The sequence below is a fragment of the Rana temporaria genome, chromosome 3 (genome assembly GCF_905171775.1).
Source record: "Rana temporaria chromosome 3, aRanTem1.1, whole genome shotgun sequence".
Classification (NCBI taxonomy): domain Eukaryota; kingdom Metazoa; phylum Chordata; class Amphibia; order Anura; family Ranidae; genus Rana; species Rana temporaria.
Window position 1 is genome coordinate 89,744,279 of NC_053491.1, and position 23,807 is coordinate 89,768,085.

The following is a 23,807-nucleotide window of genomic DNA, read 5'->3' on the forward strand; positions in this document are numbered from 1 at the left end:
TAGTTAGGAAGTGGTTAAAGCGGTAGTAAACCCAGCTTTGTTATTTTTATCTATAGGTAAGCATATAATAAGGCTTGTATAGCAAGAGCAATCTGCGCTAACCCCTAATCAACAAACAAAGTGCAAAAAATGTGTACAAGGACACCAATAATTGGTGAAGACAAACTTAATATATAAAATGAAAAATGATATGTGAATAAAGGTGCAGCACCTGAATAAAAGGCTTAAAACACGTGAAAAAATAAAACAAATAAGTGCGCAACCCAAATAATTAATTATTTGGTGAATGCAAATGTCCTTTACTCCTGAAAAGGAAAGAGACCAACCAAACAAATGATATATTGCATGAATGGTTTAGGGGTACAGTCCTTATAACATTGATAAAGAGGATCCAATTTCCATCCACTAACAGGGATAATGCAGGTATCTTCAATTGCAATCCCACCATCAAAGGTAAGTAAATGGCCGCTTACCAGATCAGTAGGACCCCCGCAGGGATCAAACAAGCTCTGCACAGAAGAGTATCCTCGGCTTGTTCCAAACACTCAGTCCTGGTCCACTCCTCCACAGATCATTCGGGGGACACTGCTGTCTCAAATCTCTCCAGGGATGGTATCCACATCAAAAGGAAATGCAGAAACGTGTGCATAAGGAGGAAAAACAAGGCTTCATGGTGCAGTATTTGGTAAAAAAAAAAGGGGGTCACTTTATTCCATTCAAAGGAAACAAAACACTGACATCTAAAATGCTCTTGGTATACAAGGTTAAGAAACTAGAGCAAAAAAAGTTCAGCCAGCTTCGGCTCAGGCCGATCAGCTGGGAGCGTGGTGACGTCAGCTGCTGATGCTCCACCCAACGCTGCGTTTCTTCCTATTGGGCATCAACGGGGAACGGAGGCATAGAAGGAGACGTCACACACCACACACTTAAGTATTCACAGGCAGGGGAATGATGCCGGAAGCTCCACAATCACTGATTCAATTTCTTGCTTGTGTGATTGGCTCACCAATTTGCCCAGAAGTCTGCCTAAGATACAAGTCAGATTTCAGGCATCCCCTGCAACAAAAATGTTGTTTTTGGTGAAATACTCCCAATAGGAACACATCTAAGGGTGTCCAGGCCCAGCAGATTTCCTCAGTGCCCTGCAGCTGCACAGCTGATCGATACGTGTAATTATGAAACCGCTCATATTAGACCTACTCAGCATAGAGCAGGGATATGCAGTTAGCGGACCTCCAGCTGTTGCAGAACTGCAAGTCCCATGAGCATAGCAAGACTCAAACCTGACATCCAGAGGCAGAGGCACGATGGGACTTGTAGTTTTGCAACTGCTGGAGGTCCACTAATTGCTTATACCTGGCATAGAGGAACAAACAGGGATTTCTTCAACATAACAAAAGGTAGGAATTTGCAAGAAATGTTGTTATATTCCTTGCAATGTACATAGACCCAGAGGGGGGATGTTTTTTTTTCTCAACAAAAGTGGAGTTGCGCTTGAAAGTAAACAGCAGAGCAAAAGCTGCAAAGCATGCTGGGAATGCAGGAAGTTGAGGAAAGAAATGGTTGGGAGACAGGCAGCACTCAAAGCATGAAATGATATTTTTCATGTAGCTTGTATTTGTCAAAAATGACTGTTTTCTGTATAATGCTGTTTTAAAATGAAAGTGACTATAGATTTTCTTTAAGATACGGAAGTTTCTGGCCCATTGTTGCCAATAGACCAGCCAAAAAAAGGAGGTAGGCGTAAAGGAAGGAACAAGATGGAGCCGCTGCTGGTGTGTGCTTTGACTGAAACTGCTGTAGAAGAGGTCAAAACGCCTATGGATCTGGCCAAGGTATATGTACAAATCATTTTATGTTATTGGAGCTGATTTATCCTTTATGGCCTCATGCACACGGAGCATCTAAAAAATGAACCTCTGAATTCTACGACTGCTGGCATATAAAAACATAGAAAATGCAGCATACATAATACTCCAGTGAAAAATCATTCTATTCTGGCCATTGGAATGCATTTACAGGTCTAGTGCTTCTGTGCAATCATGCATGTTTAGACGTGTTTTGGTGCATTTATGCTTTTCTGCTATTTTATTTTTTTCTAACACGTCTGTAAACGCCTATGTATGCTAGGCCACATAGGGTTACATAGAGGTGCTTTTACAGTCTGAAAAAAAAAATGTTGAATGTCTGTATAAGCAGCAGTTTTTTATTTATTTTTTTAACCCTTTTGATGCCTCCTGGACCTCTTAAGGGGTTTTAGATGGTGTGAGGCAGGGGCGGGGTTTCTAGTCATGTGACCACTGTGATTGGCTGTCACGGCAGTCACATGATTAAAAAACTTTCAATTAGCTGCCGCTAACTGTGTCGGGTGTGTGCAGGGCACGCTCATGGCACAGCCGTTTTTGAAATATTGCATGCGAGGCTGCATATTTGCATTCTGTCGGCGTCAAGAGGTTAAGCTTTATGTGCACAAGGCCTAAATGGCTTTTATTGAAAAAACTAAGTTTAGATAATGTGTTCATACTCTGAACATATTATATAAGGGACATTTGTTTTTAGATTTAAAGGGGTTGTAAAGGAAACATTTTTTTCATAATAAGCATCCTTTACCTGCAGACATTCCTCTTTTCACTTCCTCATTGTTCGTTTTTGCTCAGAAGTTGCTCTATTTCTTCTCTGTTCTGTTCACTTCCTGCTTGTCTGATTGTTACTCACCACCGTGAAGGGAGGCTTTACTGCGGTGGTCAATGACGTGCTCGCCCCCTCCTGGGAACTACATCTGTGCGTCAGGACGCTCTCTACATGTTAGAGACTTCAAGGAGGTGTGAATTACTGGGCGTGCCACAATGCATACTGGGAAATGTTGTACTTGCATGAACGAGCACCACAAACCAGGAAGTGAATGAGGGAACAGAAACTAGAACGCCGGAGGTGATATAGATGAAGGAATTTAATAGGTATTGACTCGTTTTTTTTAACAGAATCATTACACTATTCTGTCTGTCTGTCTTGCAGACATTAATTTTAGACAAAAAATGTTTTTCCTTTAATGAAGAATGTATTTAGGGCATTTAGCATGTCTTATTATTGCAACAATCCATATCTACTGTAGCCAACATGGTATGGAGATAATAATCTGCCAGGGAGGATAGACAACAAAGCAACCAAAACAAAAAAAGTCTATCCAAAATGTTTGAACCAGTGAGGTGTGTGCATTTTCTAGTGCTTCAGTTTATCAGTTCTTTTGGGCTACATAATTTTAAAGTGAACATGTCCCAATCCATATGCAGCAGCTTTTACCTTTTTAACAGGGCACTGAAAATAGTCCAGCTACTTTTCTTTGGGATAGGATAGTTTGCTGGGTTTTGGCAATTACCGTACCTTTTCACTACACCACTTTTATTTCTTCTTCTTTTTTTATTTTGAAAAAATGTTTCTATGTATCAAAATTTAGAGACCTGCCCTTTTAAGGCCCCTTTTACATGTACGGATCCCGTGAGGATCTGTACATGTGTATCCGCTTGCTCGCTCTGTTAAACCCCACTGAGCCGGCAGATGACAGGGCGGGCCCAGCACACTGTGCAGGGCCCACCCTGTCTTTTCTCCGCCTTCCCCTATGGAGGGATTGGATGGACACGGACTGTCTGTCTGTGTTCACCCGATCCGCTCTGCAGACGGATGGAAAAATAGGATTTTCCTCCATCTGCAGAATCGGAGGATTGCGGACACTGAAGAGATCAGGTGTCAGCGGATGTTCATCCGCTGACACCCGCGATCTCATAGGGATTCATGTTGTCCCTTTTTCATCTGTAAACGGATAGATGAAAAAGCGGACATACGGTCCACATGTGTGTGAAAGGGGCCTAACTCCTATGATGCCTCTATCATGCTTCGTCTGTGTGTACATCATTGTGGTGCCTTGTCTATTTTATCATGTAATCGATCCCTTTTTTATTTGTCATCAGGCTCAGGAAACAGCCTCTCTCTCGTCCTCAAAGAAAAAACAGAAGTATGTCAAATTGTACACCAAAGAGGGACAGGACCGACTGACTGTGCTGATTCCTGGGCGTCATCCATGTGAGTGCCTGGCCCAGAAGCATAGTCTCATCAACAACTGTATGGCATGTGGACGTATTATATGTGAACAGGAGGGGTCTGGACCTTGTCTGTATTGTGGAAGCTTGGTAAGAGTTTCTTATAGAAATGCATGGTGTTCATTAATTCACAGCATTTAAGATAATTCTGGATCACATTAACAGTTTCTGAATTGATTAATTGAACATGCAAGAGACTGGACCTGTAAAACATACAAACACCGACAGCACTCAGTCACAATAAAGGAGAGAAAAGTCCATCATGTTCATGTAAGGGGACATCAGAAACGGGTGGATGTCAGGCTCTGAAAGCTTCTAGTAGATCTGGGAAGGATCCCTTATAAGCATGCAAAGGAAGAGAACCACAGGGTGCCTGCCAGGTTACAAACCGATAAAATCACCAATTGTAATGTGTAGCACACTTGCATATAAGAACTTGTATAACTGCTCCAATCACCAGGGCGGAAAATGCATAAAGATCAGCAGGGAAGTCAGGGTGGACTGATGATCGGCTGCAAGGGCATAAGTCGCCCTGCTGCATATGAATTCTGTGCACTTCTGTGTATAGCTAACCCTTGCCAGCCCCATACTTGATGGCACACAAATTTTGCATTTATTACTTGTTATTAGATTGTTGTCTTTCGCTTTTGCCATGCTGGGCTTTATGGTCAGCCAGTGGAGTTTTTTTTATTTGGCTGCATGCGAGTCCTGTGGTCACTCCGTGTTGCCGAATCTGCCCACCCCCATCCTATTTAACAAAGCCAGCCTGACAGTTCTTCTATCCCTTCCCCTCTGGGTTGGCTAGTTTTAAAAAGGAGGCAGGGCTTACGAAACTCGTCGCAGCCCACCTGTTCAACTATCACAGCTTCTAGCGCTTGTCCAGAGTGAGGGCTATAGACGCCGTTGTTCATTTCCATATCGGTGGGTTCTGCCTATGCCCCTGCAGCCGATCATCGATCCACCTTGACTGCTGTTTCCTGCTGTTCTTTATGCATCTTCCACCCTGGCAATTTGAGATGTTGTACAAGTTCTTATACGTAAGTGTGCTACACATTAAAAATGGTGATTTTTATCTGTAACCTGGCGCCCAGCTGTTCTCTTTATTTGCAAGAGCTTGGACTGCATTACAAGCAATAAGTAGTCTTTGCTTAAAGCAGTATATTACCAGTTACAAATTTAGACTACAAAGACTACAGTTGCCTGCAGAATTCTTTGGTTCACTAATAAATTAAGAGTATTTACAGTAAGGACTCATTCACACAAGGCATACTAAAGCATATCCACACAGGGATTCATAGGTGATGACGCAGTCCCTTTAATGTGAATTTGGATGTACTAGCTTCACGGACACTGCTCCCAATTAGACGTTCGTGTGGGTGCACAGTGCAAAACGCTGACAGTATGTGTGGTAACCAGCTGTAAAATTGTACAATACTGCAAGCCATGTTAAAGTGAGTGTAAAGCTTGATTTATTTATAAATAAACAATAAACAGGTCATACCTGCTCTGCGCAATGGTTTTGCATAGAGCAGCCCCGATCCTTCTATTCTCGTGGTGCTCCTGGTTTCTCCACTTCGCTGAGTGCCCCCAATGAAAGCCACTGTCTATGTGGGGCACTTGTGCAAGCTCCATCCTGAGCTGCCATGTGTAGACAAAGATAGGGAGGCTTGGCCCTGCCCCCCGCTCCGTCATCACAGAATTTTATTAATAGCAGTGAGAGCTCTTGTGCGCCACGCTGGATCGAGATTTCGCTCAGGTTAAAGTGGAACTTCATCCAAAAGGGAAAGTTACGCTTGTCTTCCTCCCCCCCCCCCCCTTTTGTCAGGGGTTTTTTTTTTTATTTGTTTATTTTTATTGGCATCTGTTTTTGTGTTCAAAACACAGAGGCTGATCACTTGTTAGCGTAATGACCTATAGAAGCTCTAATTGGCCGCAATACAGAGCATTTTAAGCTTGTGATTAAAGTAGAACTGCAGTTTACTTCTGACCTCTGGACTCTACAGTATATACTACTGACCTCTAGACTCTGCATTACTTTACTATTCACTCTTGTACTCTTGCGCTGCATACTACTGACCTCTACAGTACATACCACTGACCTCTCGAGGGCTTTCACACTGGAGCGTTGTGCTGGCAGGACAGTAAAAAAGTCCTGCTAGCCCTATCTTTGAGGCGCTTTAGGAGCGGTGGAGCTGAATAGCTCCGCAAAAAGCGCTGCTAAAAATATCGGCACTTTACCGACGCCTTGGGCCTCGTACACACGACCGAGGAACTCGTTGGGCGAATAGCATCGTTTTCCTTGTCGAGTTCCTTGTTAGGCTTGTCGAGGAACTCGACAAGCTTGCTTTGCGTACACATGGTCAAGACAAAATCTCCTCGTTCTCAAACGCGGTGAAGTACAACACATACAACTGCAGGGGAAGTTCGATTCCACTTGCCCAACTCTTGGAGATGCTTTTGCTAATCTCATGAGTTTGCGTGTTAAATAAACGTTTGGTAAGAGACGATTTGCACTTTTCAGTCTGTTACAGCTTGAAAAATGTGTTCTCTCCATTACAAATGCTACTTTTACTCCCGTCTCATACTTTATTCTGAGCATGCGCGGGTTCCTTAGCATACACACGCTCGAGTTTCTCGTCGAAAACCAGCCCGACGAGGAACTCGATGAGCAAATTGAGACTCCCGTCGAGGAAAAAAGAGAACTTGCTCTCTTTTTTTGCTCGTCGAGTTCCTCGATGAAAAATGTACACACGACCGGTTTCCTCAGCAAAAAGCTCTGCCACCAGGTTTCTTGATGGATTCTGCCGAGGAAACCGGTCGTGTGTACAAGGTCTTAGTCTGCACAAAAAAGACAATGTATACCCAATCACAAAAATCTCATATGTTTAACATGTTAATTTAATTTCAAAGGGAATTCTAAAGAAATAATACCAGGTGATCCTGCTATTAAGGTCCCTTTTTGTTTTGGAGTGACAATGCTCTCTCTCTTTCTCCCGATTTTGCTCTCCTGTGTTTTCACCCAGTCATTTGTGCTTCTACTTGAGACTATAAGTGGCTGTGCCAACACATGCAGGCGTGTATAATTGTTTTCACCCTAGGAAGTGAGTACACGTAGACAGGTGTGGTTGAAAAGTGCTGAAGGAGATCGGCACCACAGAGATGCAAAAAGATGAAAAAATGGTGAAAACCCTGTTTTTCTAAAAAAAAAAAAAAAAAAAAAAAACACGACCGTTGTTTAAAAAGATAGAAACTTGCACATCCTTGATATAGGCTCTCTTATATCCAGGGTGTGAGAAACCTTCCATTTTAGTTCTATTCATGATATACAGAAAGAGAGGGCTGTACAGTGTGTGTGTGTGTATACTTTATACCAATGTTCAAGTTTTTGTTTTTTGTGCCATATGCCTTAGGTTTGCACAAAGGAAGAGCAAGATATTTTAATGAGGGACTCCAACAAGAGCCAGAAATTAAGGAAGAAACTAATGGGAGGTAAGGTAGACTGTTTTGTATGAGCTCTTAGGCTGCATTGACACTTTTTAGCATTTTGCATCGCGGTCAGATTTGCAGCGATTCTGCCCGCAATTTGGAAGCGCTGATGTGTGAATGGCAAATTGCGGGATGCCATTAATTTGAATGACTGATAAATCTTGCTAACCTACATTGCGGGAAGCATGTCGCCCAAAAAAAGTTCAGGATCTACTTTTGGACAGCACGTTTCCCGCAATGCTACAATTGCAGCACGTTTTATTGCGCCAGATCCTCACCGCGATTTTATGTGTCATTCAAATGAATAGCATCTCAAATGCGAGTCCCGAGATTTGTCATTCACACATCGGCGCTTTCCAATCTGCCCGCGATTCAAAACACTAAAGTGTTAATGCAGCCTCATGCTTACCATATAGTACATGTTATAGAATTTGCACAATCGATTTTGGATTTACCATAATTATGAAAAATAAGGACCTTCTTGAACTATCAATCCAACTTTATTCAATCAGGCAGGCCCTTGCATTACACAGTTGGCACTCTGCTACTTCCTGAGCGGGGAAACCTCTTCAAAAGGACAAGTCCAGTTAAATGTTATTTACTACTAGTTCTAGTATGAGCATATTATTTACTGTCAGCCAATGTAGTAAATTACAGTGAGTAACAGAAATATCCATCACGTATGATCTGCTCTCGCATGTAATTCATTATATTTATCTCTGTGGTAATACCTATTCAATTAAAGAAAAAAACGAGTTTAGTTAATTAATGGAAAGTTGGGTCTTGATGAATGGATAGAATAAAAAGTATATCTGTATAACTCAAAAAAGGAACAAAAATAATATGGACATTGGTGAACTCTTAACCACTTAAGGACCGGGCCAATATGCTGCTAAATGACCCAAGGGGTTTTTACAATTCGGCACTGCGTCGCTTTAACAGACAATAGCGCGGTCGTGCGACGTGGCTCCCAAACAAAATTGGCATCCTTTTTTTCCCACAAATAGAGCTTTCTTTTGGTGGTATTTGATCACCTCTGCGGTTTTTATTTTTTGCGCTATAAACAAAAATAGAGCGACAATTTTGAAAAAAAATCAATATTTTTTACTTTTTGCTATAATAAATATCCCCCAAAAATATATAAAAAAACATATTTTTTTCCTCAGTTTAGGCCGATACGTATTCTTCTACCTATTTTTGGTAAAAAAAAATCGCAATAAGCGTTTATCGGTTGGTTTGCGCAAAATTTATAGCGTTTACAAAATAGGGGATAGTTTTATTTCATTTTTTTAATTTTTTTATTTTTTACTACTTGTGGCGGCGATCAGCGATTTTTTTTCGTGACTGCGACATTATGGCGGACACTTCGGACAATTTTGACACATTTTTGGGACCATTGTCATTTTCACAGCAAAAAATGCATTTAAATTGCATTGTTTATTGTGAAAATGAAAGTTGCAGTTTGGGAGTTAACCACAGGGGGCGCTGAAGGAGTTTCGTTTCACCTAGTGTGTGTTTACAACTGTAGGGGGGTGTGGCTGTAGGTGTGACGTCATCGATCGTGTCTCCCTATAAAAGGATCACACGATTGATGCAGCTGCCACAGTGAAGAACGGGGAAGCCGTGTTTACACACGGCTCTCCCCGTTCTTCAGCTCCGGGGACCGATCGGCGCACTACAGCGGCGATCGGGTCCGCGGGAACCGCGGTCCCGGAGCTTCGGACCGGGTCGCTGGAGCGCTCCATGGGCTTGCGCCTGCGACCCACGGCTGGGTACTAGTACAGGACGTACATGTGCCCAGCCGTGCCATTCTGCCGACGTATATGTGCAGGAGGCGGTCCGGAAGTGGTTAAAGAAGCTGTGCCCAAAAAAAGAAAGTCAGAGGGCAGAGAACCAGTCAGAAGTTTTGCCTGTGACCGCGCTGTTTTAGCTCGTTGCTGACTTAAAGGGGTTGTAAAGGTTCGTCTTTTATTTTCTAAATAGGTTCCTTTCAGCTAGTGTATTGTTTGTTCACTTACCTTTTCCTTCGATTTCCCTTCTAAAAGTTTTATTTTCTTTGTTTGAATTTCTCACTTCCTGTTTCTACTCAGTAAGCTTTCCACCATCATCCGAGCGGTGGAAAGTCATTTAGAACAGCTTACTAAACACCTTACTGAGGAGGAACAGGAAGTGAGAAATTCAGACAAAGGAAAAAAAAAAACATTTAGAAGGGAAATCGAAGGAAAAGGTAAGTGAACCAACAATGCACTAGCTTAAAGTAACCTATTTAGAAAATAAAAAACTAACCTTTAATTAACCGTGACTTGTTCTGCACTGTGTCTTTTGTGCAGGCAGCCATCTTGGTAGAGGCAGGGCTTAGATTTTCATGTCAGAGCTAATAGAAAGGAGAACAGTGAGCTGCACAGTAGTGACATCACCAAATATCATTAGAATTAAGGGTCAGTAAAGATCATACACTGCAGATGTACAGCTATGAATCTGTAGATTGAGGGGCACTCTTGCATACCAGAAAGTGCAGTGCTATTTTTGTTGGAGGAATTCCATATAAAAAGAACATTTTTAGGGTACTGCTTGGGTATAATTTAGCTTTCTAAATGTTCCCTATAACATAGCAAATCACTTTTTTTTGGTTGTTCAATTCTAGTTTCTGATGTCTCGGTAAAGATGGATGGCTCTTCAATGGATCTACTCCCACGTCAAGAAATGCGGATGAAGGAGGGTTTAGAAAGGGCTTTGCAGCATCGTGATAAGCTTCTAGAGTATGACAAGACTAGGTATTTGTTGCTTTTACAAGATTCCTCTAAACACCGTAGAGGGAAGAAAGAAAATCCCAGTTGGCCTTACTTTTCAATTTTTCTTGTTGTCTTTCAGTGTACGGCGCACACATGTGATTGATGATGAGTCGGATTACTTCTCCGCTGATTCCAATCAGTGGTTGTCCATGGCAGAAAGGGAAGTCCTTCGTAAGAAGGAACAAGAGCTGCTAGAACTGCGTCATGCTTCCAAAAGCTCTCGTAAAGTCACTATTGACTTTGCGGGCCGTAAGGTTTTTGAGGAAGGAGACCGTCTCACTGAATATCACACACGGTAAAGAAAACTAGAACGTTTTATATCAACAAATAAAAATTGTTAGTCACCTTCAGCGATGCAGTGTTCATGTTTTAGAATACAATTCTCTAGCTTACCTGCTGAATTTGTTTTCTGGACAGATTTGATGAGACCGTACAGGCTGTTAACGCTGGAACAATAGTAAATCTAAAGAAGAGTCCAGGAGATAATCGTTTTGAGTCCAGTCTTCTGAATCCACAACTGATGATGCCACCACCTGTGGTAAGCCACTGTATGGTACATTTAAAAGGTTACTCACTTTGCTGTTGCATGACACAAGTGTTGAATCTTTAACAGATTTGCTAATACACAAGCATGGTCAAATCTAAAAGTGTTGAGCCCTAGTATGGAAGTATTAGAAAACAAAACTGAGCAATAGATGCTAGAATACATTGTGGGTTATTTACAAAAGGCAAATCCACTTTGCACTACAAGTGCAAAGTGCACTTGAAATTTCACTTGGAAGGGCAGTTGCTGTAGATCCGAGGGGGACATGCAAGGGGGAAAAAAAGAAAAAAAAAAAACAGCATTTTAGCTCGCACATATTTGGATGATAAAATCAGCAGAGCTTCCCCTAATTTCAGATCTACCCCTCAGATTTACAGCGACTACACTTCCAGTGCACTTTGGACTTGTAGTTTGCACTTGTAGTGCAAAGTAGATTTGCCTTTTGTAAATAAACCCCCACTGTCCTTTACAACCATATAGTAAGCATCCGGCATGCGACATTATTGCCTGCAAAATATGAGCTCATGTATCAATTGTTTCAATTGGGAATTTAGCCCTGTACACACGGGGCAGAATCTCGTCAGGAAAAAAACGTTTTTTTTCCCTGACGAGATTCTTTTTTTTTTTTAAATTCTTTATTTTTACCATTTTTTTTCCAACACTTCACATTGCCTCATACATCGGTTATTATCACATCCTACACATCAATCAACTTCATAGTTTACATTTTTTACTCTCTTGTCGCAACCCCCTCTTGATCCTAAACATCTTTACCTTTATTTACAGTCCTCAGAGTCATTGCTAATAGATCTAGACTTTCTTCCTTTTTAAATCCCACGAAATGGATGTGTGCTCTTTTCCTTTGAGACATTAATACCCCAGTTATTCCTCAAAAACCTCTCTTTCATTCCCACCCTCCCAACTTCCCATCCTGCTATTAATAGCAGCATCCAGAAACAGAAAAAAAAAAAAAAAAAAAGTGGATTCCCTTCTCTGCCCCACACTCCTTCACCCCCATCCTATTCTTCTCTTTCCCTATATCTAACATATGGTGCCCATATCTCCCTCACCTCTTCTTCTTGTTCCCTCAGAGCCGCTGTAAGATTCTCCATAAGTTGCATCTCTGCAATTTTTGCCAACCATTGTGGTCTACCTGGGGGGCAAGTGCTCTTCCAGAGGGCTGGGATACATGCTCTCGCTGTGACCAGTAAATGCCTTACTAGGGATTTTTTATACTTCTCTATTGATATCGGAATGTCCAACAACAGGTACGTCGCTGGATCCTCACCTAGAGACATCTCAGTTATTTCTTCTATAACTTCCGATATCATTTTCCAAAAATCTTTAACTCTCTCACAGTTCCAAAAAATGTGTAACAGGGTTCCCTCTTCTTTTTGACAACGCCAACAGAGATTGGTCACTTCTGGGAAGATCTGGTTTAAGACTTCCGGTGTCCTATACCACCTACTCAAGATCTTGTATCCTCCCTCCTGAAATTTAGATGCCAATGATGCTTTATGATTAAATTGAAATATTTTTTTCTTCTGGTTTTCCGTAAAAGTTACCCCTAGATCTCTTTCCCACGCTTGGATGAAACTTATCTCTTGTGGGGCTTTTAATTCATTTATTATGGAATAGAACAGTGAGAGCGAATGTCTAACCGGTTCTCCCTTAAGACACAATTTCTCAAATTCCGACAGTGTTACTCTCACCCTTGTTTGTCCTTGGATTGATCGGAGAAACCCCTTTAACTGTCTTCTCCTATATGGGTCTAGAGCCTCGGACAGTTCTCTTTCTATTTCTTCATTTGACATTACTCGATTCTCTCTTGAAAAATGTATCACTCTGGTTTTGCCCTGGTTTTTTAAATTCCTAAACGCCGAGTCCCTCAGGCCCGGGACAAACGCTGGATTCCCCAAAATTGGTGTCATCGGGTTCACTTCTGTTTCCCCTTCTGAATTTCTGAATATTTTTTTGACTATGCTAATTGTCGTTCCTATCGTTGGATCCTGACGAGATTCTTGGCAAGAATCTCTTGCAGGCCAAATGTACAAACACTCCATTCAAAAGAACAGTCATTCTTTTGAATGGCAAGAACGCAGTGACATCATTGCGTACGACGAGCATGCGCTCATCACATTCAATCCCGTCGCCGCCATCTTGCTGCGCCCTACACTGCCCTTGGAGGCTACCGTGCATGCGTCAGTCATTTCGAACATGCGCGGGTTTCCACGGCGACAGGTAAGTATACAGACGCTCAGGTTTCTCGTCAGAGAATCACGACGAGGAAAATGGAGAGCAGGTTCTCTATTTTTCTCGTCGAGATGCTGGGTAGTTTTCTTGACGAGAAACCTGAAAGCCTCGTACACACGCTCGGTATACTCGGTAAGAAAGCTCTGCCAGCGGTCTGCGGTTTTCTTGCTGGTTCTTGCCGAGAAAACCGAGCGTGTGTACGAGGCTTTTCATCTAGACCTGAGATTTCATTTCTGTGTGACTGTTGGAAAGTTAAATCACATGCTGGTCTTGTAATTCTTGGGGGACTAATTTTATGCATCTGTTCGCGATCCACCTGTCACCTGCTCGCAGCTGACAGGTGGATCAAAATCGCTGGGTTGCTGATCTCAGCTCCAGTACTGGGGGGTTAGGAGGGTATGTTATTGGGGGGTCATTGGGACAGTACCGGGGGGAGGGGTTTAGGAGGGTAATCTTATTGGGGGGGCTCAGGAGGGCAGAATACAGGGAGGGTACGGTGCAGTGCTCAGGATGGCAGAGTAAGGGGGGGGGGACAAGAGGGCATGGTGCAAGGAGGTATTGAGGGGTCAGGAAAGCACAAAAGATATTTAACTTATGCAGAGTGGCGCAGGGCAGCTGTCATGGCAGCTCTGCATGTTCTGATCCCTCCCCTCACATATCACTTGCAAGTGCCTTGGATGTATTGAAGGGGGAGAAACGGTGTGGAGGTGCGCACTACAGTTAGTGGAAGAACTTGGGCATGTTTGGTCACATGCCCAAATGTTTGAGGCTTTCCCTGCCCTGCATTTTCACATATGCCAGGGGTGGGGACTGACTCTGCAGGCTGGGACTGGTTGAGCAAACACCTGCACGCTCTGAAGCTGTGGGGCAAAACGCACAGGGTCAACAGCCTGGGGATCTGTTCCTGATCCACCTGTCAGCTGCCCGCAGCTGACAGGTGTATCGCAATCGACGGGTTGCTGATACCAGCCATAGATGATAGGATTTTTTTCCTTTCACTCTTGAAGCATTCCCTATACCAGGGATATGCAATTAGCGGACCTCCAGCTGTTGCAAAACTACAAGTCCCATCATGCCTCTGCCTGTGGGTGTCATGCTTGTGGCTGTCAGAGTCTTGCTATGCCTCATGGCAATTGTAGTTCTGCAACAGCTGGAGGTCTGCTAATTGCATATCCCTGCCCTATACAACACAGTCAGTGTTGATGTGGGAATGCCTCCCACTGCACTATTGTATTCTGCCAGCAGGGGGCGTGGGGAGCTTTTCCAACCAGCAGAATACAACTGTATATAGGAAAATTAGACAGGCTGGTTGTGCCCTAGTTGATCCAATCAACTTGGCCATACATGGATCGAACTTTGGCTTGTCCCTGCTGAACTGGCCAAATTTCAACCCATGTATGGCTGACTTAAGAACCGTTACTATGTTGCCTCACAGCCACCAATGGTATTCAGACTTTCACTGATAAACTGACAAAGGATGATGCTCTATTCTCAATGGATGATGTACAGCAACAATGAACATTTTTTTAGCATGATGACGTCTATGGAGATGAGGCCTAAATAGGGCTAATGTGCTTGATGTTTGGCTTGTGTAAGGGCAAGTATACAAGGAGAATTTAACCATAAGGCCTGGTTCACACCTATGCATTTTTTTAGTGCGTTTTCAGTTTTGCTGAAACACATTACAGTCCATTTACCATGGTTTCCTATGGGGCACGTTCACATCTGTGCATTTTATGGAAAGGGCGAGGGACCAGCAGGTTGTGTTTTTGGTTCCATAGACTGCATTTGTTAAAAACGTGTATTGAAAAAAAACAAATGCACCTGGAATGTGAAAACTGCAACCTGCATAGGTGTGAACTAGGCCTAAAAGTTTTTTTGCATCTGGAAGCTGCACACTGACAGTTGGAATATATAAACGTAAAGCGCTATATATATATATATATATATATATATATATATATATATATATATATATATATATATATATATATATATATATATATATATATATATATATATATAATATTACATACATACAGTTGCGCGCATCAATAGTATTAATCCCCAAGTCTGGTAAGGACCCAAGTCTCTCAGAATCATATCGCCCCATTTCTCTACTCCAGGTGGATGTCAAGATCCTTGAAAAAGTCCTTGCCATCCACCTCAATAAGGTATTTTTATCATTGGTACATAAAGAACACAAAGTCAGGCTTCATGCCAGGCAGAAACACCTTGTTCAATCTTAGGCCCCGTACACACGACCGAACATGTCTGCTGAAACTGGTCCGCGGACCAGTTTCAGCAGACATGTTCGGTCGTCTGTACACCCGAGCGGACAGGATTCCAGCGTACATTTCCCCGCCGGGCCTTTTTTCCAGCGGGCAAATATTTCCAAACTTGTTTAGAAACAGCCCGCTGGAATCCTGTCCGTCGGACATGTTCGGTCGTCTGTACAGACTTACCGTACATGTCCGAGCGGCCGCCATCCCTCGCATGCGTCGAATGACTTCGACGTATGCGTGGAAGCATTGACCCGGCGACGGCGCGGACACGTCACCGCGCTGTCTGTCCGCGCGGATTGTCTCTCATTTCTGTCTGATGGTGTGTGCAACCATCAAACAGAAATCTCCGACCGGACATGTCCAAAGAAAACGGTCCGGCGGACCGTTTTCAGCGGACTGTCCGGTCGTGTGTACAAGGCCTTAGACGATTGTTTTTATACATTTTCAGACATCTCCTGACAACCCAGGGTCCAGGGTGATACTAACCTTGGATACGGCCAAGACGTTCGACTTGGTCGAGTCGCGGTATTTGTGCACCTGCCTGGGACAATTTGGACTAGGCCCTAGATTTATAAAATGGGTTCAATTGCTGTACCAGGCTCCAGTCACTAGGGTTCTGGCCAACGGGTGGTTTTCTGAGCAGTTCCCTCTCTCTAGAGGACATGCCTGTTGTGTGCCCCTATCGCCATTGCTTTACACACTGGCGGCAGAGCCATTGGCAATTGCTATAGGTGCACACCCTGATATAGTTGGACTTGGCAAAGGGCCGGTTACAGAGAAGATCAACACCTATGCAGATGACACCCTGCTCTACCTTGATGATGCAGATAATTCCCTGCCCACGGCCCTGGACTTGATAGACCATTTCGGTACCTTCTCCGGTCTCAGGATTAATTGGGACAAATCCCAGTTACTCCCTCTTGACAGTTTCCCCCTGCCGAAAGACCGAGCCACGCTCCCCTTGCAAAGAGTGGATCGCATCAAATACTTGAGAATACAGAATAGTGAACACAATACACTGATTGTAAATAAACATTAAATAGAAATTAAATGTGAAGCAATTAAAATACTCAATTAATATAATATAAACATAATGATAATTAACATAATCTCATATATATGTGCAAACAAAAGCATGTCACACAACGCATGAAAAAAGCAAAATACAAAAAGTAACGCTCGTGAGGTAGATCCAGACTTTAAGACCCAGTGAGCAGGGAGTGCAAAGCCAAGCTTCATGAAACTGTGAGCAGAAAGTGTTCCTCAATAGTTCCTCCACCACACAAACATTCTGCCTCTTACCAAAGATGTTGATCTCTAGTTATGGAGATCAAAAAGCACTCTATGTGTGTATGCCTTTAGGAGCCTGTCCTGGGAGCCAATGTGGTCCTCTGCTATTACAATCAACCAAACACTCAGGGGTTAATTGATCACAGAATCATCATGCATATATCCAACATATTGTAAAACAACCACACCGGTTTATTTCAGCAAAGCAGAGGCAAACACTTACAGGATGATGAGTACAGAGCAGTACAAGCAAAAATGCTGCCACACTATCCAAGTATAGCTGACATGATAACATCCCCGGCTAGCCACTGCCCGACATGTTTCGCCATCGACAAGCATTCTCAAGGGAAATGGAGTTCCATTTCCCTTGAGAAGGCTCATTGACAGCGAAACATGTCGGGTGGGGCTCACGGTACAGTTCTTTTAAACATCGTCATTCCCAGATAAACCTTCCAACTTCTTCTTCCTTTACACCAGATTGCATCTGCTGTAGAAAAGACATGCCTGACTTATTTTTACAGGAAAGAAATTACCCTTTTAGAAGTTGGGCATTAGTCAAACTCCCTAAAGCTTTTCTCTACATTTAATGTCCCTTTTTTAAATATTTTTGGCCCAAACAAACAATTTAATACACTAAAGCTTTGTACACACGATCGGATATCTGATGAAATCTAATCCAATGGATTTTTTTCGTCGGATATCCGATGAAGCTGACTTTAATCAGTCTTGCCTACACACCATCAGTCAAAAATCCGACCATGACAAAACGCGGTGACGTAAAACACTACGACGTGCTGAGAAAAATTAAGTTCAATGCTTCCGAGCATGCGTCGACTTGATTCTGAGCATGCGTGGGTTTTTGACCGATGGACTTCTACACAGACAATCGTTTTTTTTCTATCAGTTTTTTATCCATAGGAAAAATTTAAAACATGTTCTATTTTTTTTTTTTCACAGATGGAAAACAAACTCGATGGGGCCCACACACGATCGGCTTGTCTGATGAAAACAGTCCATCGGTCTGTTTTCATCAGACAAACCGATCGTGTGTACAGGGCTTTACAGGTGCACTCGCTGAGCATGTTGTATTAAAGAGGAACTCCAGTCTGCTCACATAATTTGTAATAGAAACATCTTTGCCATTCTGAAGCTTCCATCTGCTTTGCATATTTTATATATTCTGTACTTGCCAAATATGCTGCCAAAATCTCCCCCCACTGAGACTGGCTGCAATCATTTTAACTGTGGGCAGCTGAAGCTGCTGCCTGATGACTTCCTGAATTTGCACAGAGGCACACATCCAGCTCTGCAGCTCTCCTTGGCCCTCCTATGACTCACCCTTACCCTTCTCCTTTCCTGGCAAATTCTCATGAGAGAGAGGGCTGTGCATGTTGTCATAAACCTAGGCTGATGACCAGACAAGAAACAGGAAGTGGGAGGTATAACCACTTAAGCCCCAGACCTTTAGCCAGCTAACAGACCCGGACAGTTTTTGCGATTCGGCACGGCGTCGCTTTAACTGACAATTGAGCGGTCGTGCGACGTGGCTCCCAAACAAAATTGACGTCCTTTTTTTTCCCCACAAATAGAGCTTTCTTTTGGTGGTATTTGATCACCTCAGCGGTTTTTATTTTTTGCGCTATAAACAAATAGAGCGGCAATTTTGAAAAAAAAATCAATATTTTTTACTTTTTTCTATAATAAACATCCCGCAAAAATATATAAAACATTATTTTTTATCCTCAGTTTAGGCCGATATGTATTATTCTACCTATTTTTGGTAAAAAAAATCGCAATAAGCATTTATCGATTGGTTTGCGCAAAATTGATAGCGTTTACAAAAAAGGGGATAGTTTTATTGCATTTTTATTATTATTTTTTTTACTACTAATGGCAGCGATCAGCGTTTTATTTTTTATTTTGGCGGACACTTCGGACAATGTTGACATATTTTTGGGACCATTGTCATTTTCACAGCAAAAAATGTATTTAAAATGCATTGTTTACTGTGAAAATGACAGTTGCAGTTTGGGAGTTAACCACAAGGGGGCGCTGATGGGGTTATGTAAGACCTCATTTGTGTTTCTAACTGTTGGGGTGGTGTGGCTGTAGGTGTGACGTCATCGATTGTGGTCTCCTATAAAAGGGATCACACGATCGATGACAGCGCCACAGTGAATAACGGGGAAGCTGTGTTTACACACAGCTCTCCCCGTTCTTCAGCTCCGGGGACCAATCGTGGGACTCCAGCGGCGATCGGGTCCGCGAGTCCCGCGGTCACGGTGCTTCGGACCGGGTCGCGTTGCCGCGGCCCCACGGCTGGGCTTAAAGAGCCACGTACATGTACGTGGATGTGCCCAGCCGTGCTATTCTGCCGACGTATATCGGCGTGATAAGTGGATATGGTATTTACTGGCAGGAAAAAAATGTTTTACTATCCAAAGTTAAAAAAACAAGGGCAGAAAATTTACTAGATGGAAAATTGAAAAAATGACTGCTTTTAAATTTATGTAGTTTCAACCACATACAGTATATATGGCACTGTATACCTTCAGTGGGAAAGGACCTCTCGGAACACAATAGTCGGACTGAGCACTGCTTAGCCATTCACTGGAAGCTTTATATTCTATGAATAAATTCAATACTTCTTCTGGCTGAGACCGAGAGCAAAAGACGGCACAATTTCCACCTCAGCCATTCAGAGGAAGGGTCCAGGGTGATACTAACCTTGGATACGGCCAAGACGTTCGACTTGGTCGAGTCGCGGTATTTGTGCACCTGCCTGGGACAATTTGGACTAGGCCCTAGATTTATAAAATGGGTTCAATTGCTGTACCAGGCTCCAGTCACTAGGGTTCTGGCCAACGGGTGGTTTTCTGAGCAGTTCCCTCTCTCTAGAGGACATGCCTGTTGTGTGCCCCTATCGCCATTGCTTTACACACTGGCGGCAGAGCCATTGGCAATTGCTATAGGTGCACACCCTGATATAGTTGGACTTGGCAAAGGGCCGGTTACAGAGAAGATCAACACCTATGCAGATGACACCCTGCTCTACCTTGATGATGCAGATAATTCCCTGCCCACGGCCCTGGACTTGATAGACCATTTCGGTACCTTCTCCGGTCTCAGGATTAATTGGGACAAATCCCAGTTACTCCCTCTTGACAGTTTCCCCCTGCCGAAAGACCGAGCCACGCTCCCCTTGCAAAGAGTGGATCGCATCAAATACTTGAGAATACAGAATAGTGAACACAATACACTGATTGTAAATAAACATTAAATAGAAATTAAATGTGAAGCAATTAAAATACTCAATTAATATAATATAAACATAATGATAATTAACATAATCTCATATATATGTGCAAACAAAAGCATGTCACACAACGCATGAAAAAAGCAAAATACAAAAAGTAACGCTCGTGAGGTAGATCCAGACTTTAAGACCCAGTGAGCAGGGAGTGCAAAGCCAAGCTTCATGAAACTGTGAGCAGAAAGTGTTCCTCAATAGTTCCTCCACCACACAAACATTCTGCCTCTTACCAAAGATGTTGATCTCTAGTTATGGAGATCAAAAAGCACTCTATGTGTGTATGCCTTTAGGAGCCTGTCCTGGGAGCCAATGTGGTCCTCTGCTATTACAATCAACCAAACACTCAGGGGTTAATTGATCACAGAATCATCATGCATATATCCAACATATTGTAAAACAACCACACCGGTTTATTTCAGCAAAGCAGAGGCAAACACTTACAGGATGATGAGTACAGAGCAGTACAAGCAAAAATGCTGCCACACTATCCAAGTATAGCTGACATGATAACATCCCCGGCTAGCCACTGCCCGACATGTTTCGCCATCGACAAGCATTCTCAAGGGAAATGGAGTTCCATTTCCCTTGAGAAGGCTCATTGACAGCGAAACATGTCGGGTGGGGCTCACGGTACAGTTCTTTTAAACATCGTCATTCCCAGATAAACCTTCCAACTTCTTCTTCCTTTACACCAGATTGCATCTGCTGTAGAAAAGACATGCCTGACTTATTTTTACAGGAAAGAAATTACCCTTTTAGAAGTTGGGCATTAGTCAAACTCCCTAAAGCTTTTCTCTACATTTAATGTCCCTTTTTTAAATATTTTTGGCCCAAACAAACAATTTAATACACTAAAGCTTTGTACACACGATCGGATATCTGATGAAATCTAATCCAATGGATTTTTTTCGTCGGATATCCGATGAAGCTGACTTTAATCAGTCTTGCCTACACACCATCAGTCAAAAATCCGACCATGACAAAACGCGGTGACGTAAAACACTACGACGTGCTGAGAAAAATTAAGTTCAATGCTTCCGAGCATGCGTCGACTTGATTCTGAGCATGCGTGGGTTTTTGACCGATGGACTTCTACACAGACAATCGTTTTTTTTCTATCAGTTTTTTATCCATAGGAAAAATTTAAAACATGTTCTATTTTTTTTTTTTCACAGATGGAAAACAAACTCGATGGGGCCCACACACGATCGGCTTGTCTGATGAAAACAGTCCATCGGTCTGTTTTCATCAGACAAACCGATCGTGTGTACAGGGCTTTACAGGTGCACTCGCTGAGCATGTTGTATTAAAGAGGAACTCCAGTCTGCTCACATAATTTGTAATAGAAACATCTTTGCCATTCTGAAGCTTCCATCTGCTTTGCATATTTTATATATTCTGTACTTGCCAAATATGCTGCCAAAATCTCCCCCCACTGAGACTGGCTGCAATCATTTTAACTGTGGGCAGCTGAAGCTGCTGCCTGATGACTTCCTGAATTTGCACAGAGGCACACATCCAGCTCTGCAGCTCTCCTTGGCCCTCCTATGACTCACCCTTACCCTTCTCCTTTCCTGGCAAATTCTCATGAGAGAGAGGGCTGTGCATGTTGTCATAAACCTAGGCTGATGACCAGACAAGAAACAGGAAGTGGGAGGTATAACCACTTAAGCCCCAGACCTTTAGCCAGCTAACAGACCCGGACAGTTTTTGCGATTCGGCACGGCGTCGCTTTAACTGACAATTGAGCGGTCGTGCGACGTGGCTCCCAAACAAAATTGACGTCCTTTTTTTTTCCCCACAAATAGAGCTTTCTTTTGGTGGTATTTGATCACCTCAGCGGTTTTTATTTTTTGCGCTATAAACAAATAGAGCGGCAATTTTGAAAAAAAAATCAATATTTTTTACTTTTTTCTATAATAAACATCCCGCAAAAATATATAAAACATTATTTTTTATCCTCAGTTTAGGCCGATATGTATTATTCTACCTATTTTTGGTAAAAAAAATCGCAATAAGCATTTATCGATTGGTTTGCGCAAAATTGATAGCGTTTACAAAAAAGGGGATAGTTTTATTGCATTTTTATTATTATTTTTTTTACTACTAATGGCAGCGATCAGCGTTTTATTTTTTATTTTGGCGGACACTTCGGACAATGTTGACATATTTTTGGGACCATTGTCATTTTCACAGCAAAAAATGTATTTAAAATGCATTGTTTACTGTGAAAATGACAGTTGCAGTTTGGGAGTTAACCACAAGGGGGCGCTGATGGGGTTATGTAAGACCTCATTTGTGTTTCTAACTGTTGGGGTGGTGTGGCTGTAGGTGTGACGTCATCGATTGTGGTCTCCTATAAAAGGGATCACACGATCGATGACAGCGCCACAGTGAATAACGGGGAAGCTGTGTTTACACACAGCTCTCCCCGTTCTTCAGCTCCGGGGACCAATCGTGGGACTCCAGCGGCGATCGGGTCCGCGAGTCCCGCGGTCACGGTGCTTCGGACCGGGTCGCGTTGCCGCGGCCCCACGGCTGGGCTTAAAGAGCCACGTACATGTACGTGGATGTGCCCAGCCGTGCTATTCTGCCGACGTATATCGGCGTGATAAGTGGATATGGTATTTACTGGCAGGAAAAAAATGTTTTACTATCCAAAGTTAAAAAAACAAGGGCAGAAAATTTACTAGATGGAAAATTGAAAAAATGACTGCTTTTAAATTTATGTAGTTTCAACCACATACAGTATATATGGCACTGTATACCTTCAGTGGGAAAGGACCTCTCGGAACACAATAGTCGGACTGAGCACTGCTTAGCCATTCACTGGAAGCTTTATATTCTATGAATAAATTCAATACTTCTTCTGGCTGAGACCGAGAGCAAAAGACGGCACAATTTCCACCTCAGCCATTCAGAGGAAGCATTGTATTCATTCATAGAATACAGAGCTTCCCATGAATGGCTGTGAAGTGCTCAGCCCAAATCTGTTTTTCTTCCAGAGTGGAACACAATACTGTATATAGAGTAACACCGTGCTACCAGCAAGTGTACCTGTTCGTGGAGTAAATAGTTTTAGGCCCAAACAAACTAGTCAAAGGGACAATAAATGTGGATTTAGACTTTGATTTGGCACAAAAGGTACGGCCCTTTTCTTAAATGGGCTTATTGGTTTCTTTTGCGCACACCGTTCTATCTTCATATCTGCACATAAATTCTGGCACGTATACGAATGGCAATCCCTCGTTTCACAATTATGGTAACATGCTTGTACATAGGATGCTAATAATATACCATCACTGCTTAGTTGTAGCTAAAATTGATCTCTGTGGTGCGCAGAGTCTGTATTTACAATTTATAAGTAATTGGGGTATTTCTTTAGTGTGCAATGCAACAGGGATTTCCTTACACATTCTGAATCTTGTACCCAGAAGGAGAGGACATCTGTTCTGAGCAGATGGTGTAGTCTGGGCACAGAGACACTTGAATGTAGACAACAACATTCCTGGAGCTTGTTTCTGTTCTGCAAGTGGAGTTTAAACAGAAAATGTAGAAATAATGAACACATTCCTAGGAGTGACAATACTGTTTACAATGTTTCTACTTCACAGCATAAGGAGTATACTCCTAGAACCCGATTGCTTCTGGATGATAACATGTAATACGTTGCAGCTTAGTGGTTTGATGGCTGCATTATTTTCCCTTTTCTAGTTTGTTTTTTTGCCTAGTAATCTTGCAAATAAAACA

At 42.6% G+C, this 23,807-nt stretch overlaps 1 protein-coding gene across 1 annotated transcript in view; it reads left to right on the forward strand.

Annotated features, from left to right (window-relative positions):
- The window catches only part of TRIP4 (thyroid hormone receptor interactor 4), a 56,382-nt gene that overhangs the window by 6,366 nt on the left and 26,209 nt on the right, over positions 1 to 23,807 (forward strand). Inside the window, exons 3-8 of the mRNA XM_040342936.1 lie at positions 1,687 to 1,835; positions 3,966 to 4,184; positions 7,505 to 7,583; positions 10,225 to 10,354; positions 10,452 to 10,667; positions 10,790 to 10,910. Of these exons, the coding sequence (XP_040198870.1) occupies positions 1,687 to 1,835; positions 3,966 to 4,184; positions 7,505 to 7,583; positions 10,225 to 10,354; positions 10,452 to 10,667; positions 10,790 to 10,910 (914 nt within the window). The remainder of the gene's footprint in view (positions 1 to 1,686; positions 1,836 to 3,965; positions 4,185 to 7,504; positions 7,584 to 10,224; positions 10,355 to 10,451; positions 10,668 to 10,789; positions 10,911 to 23,807) is intronic.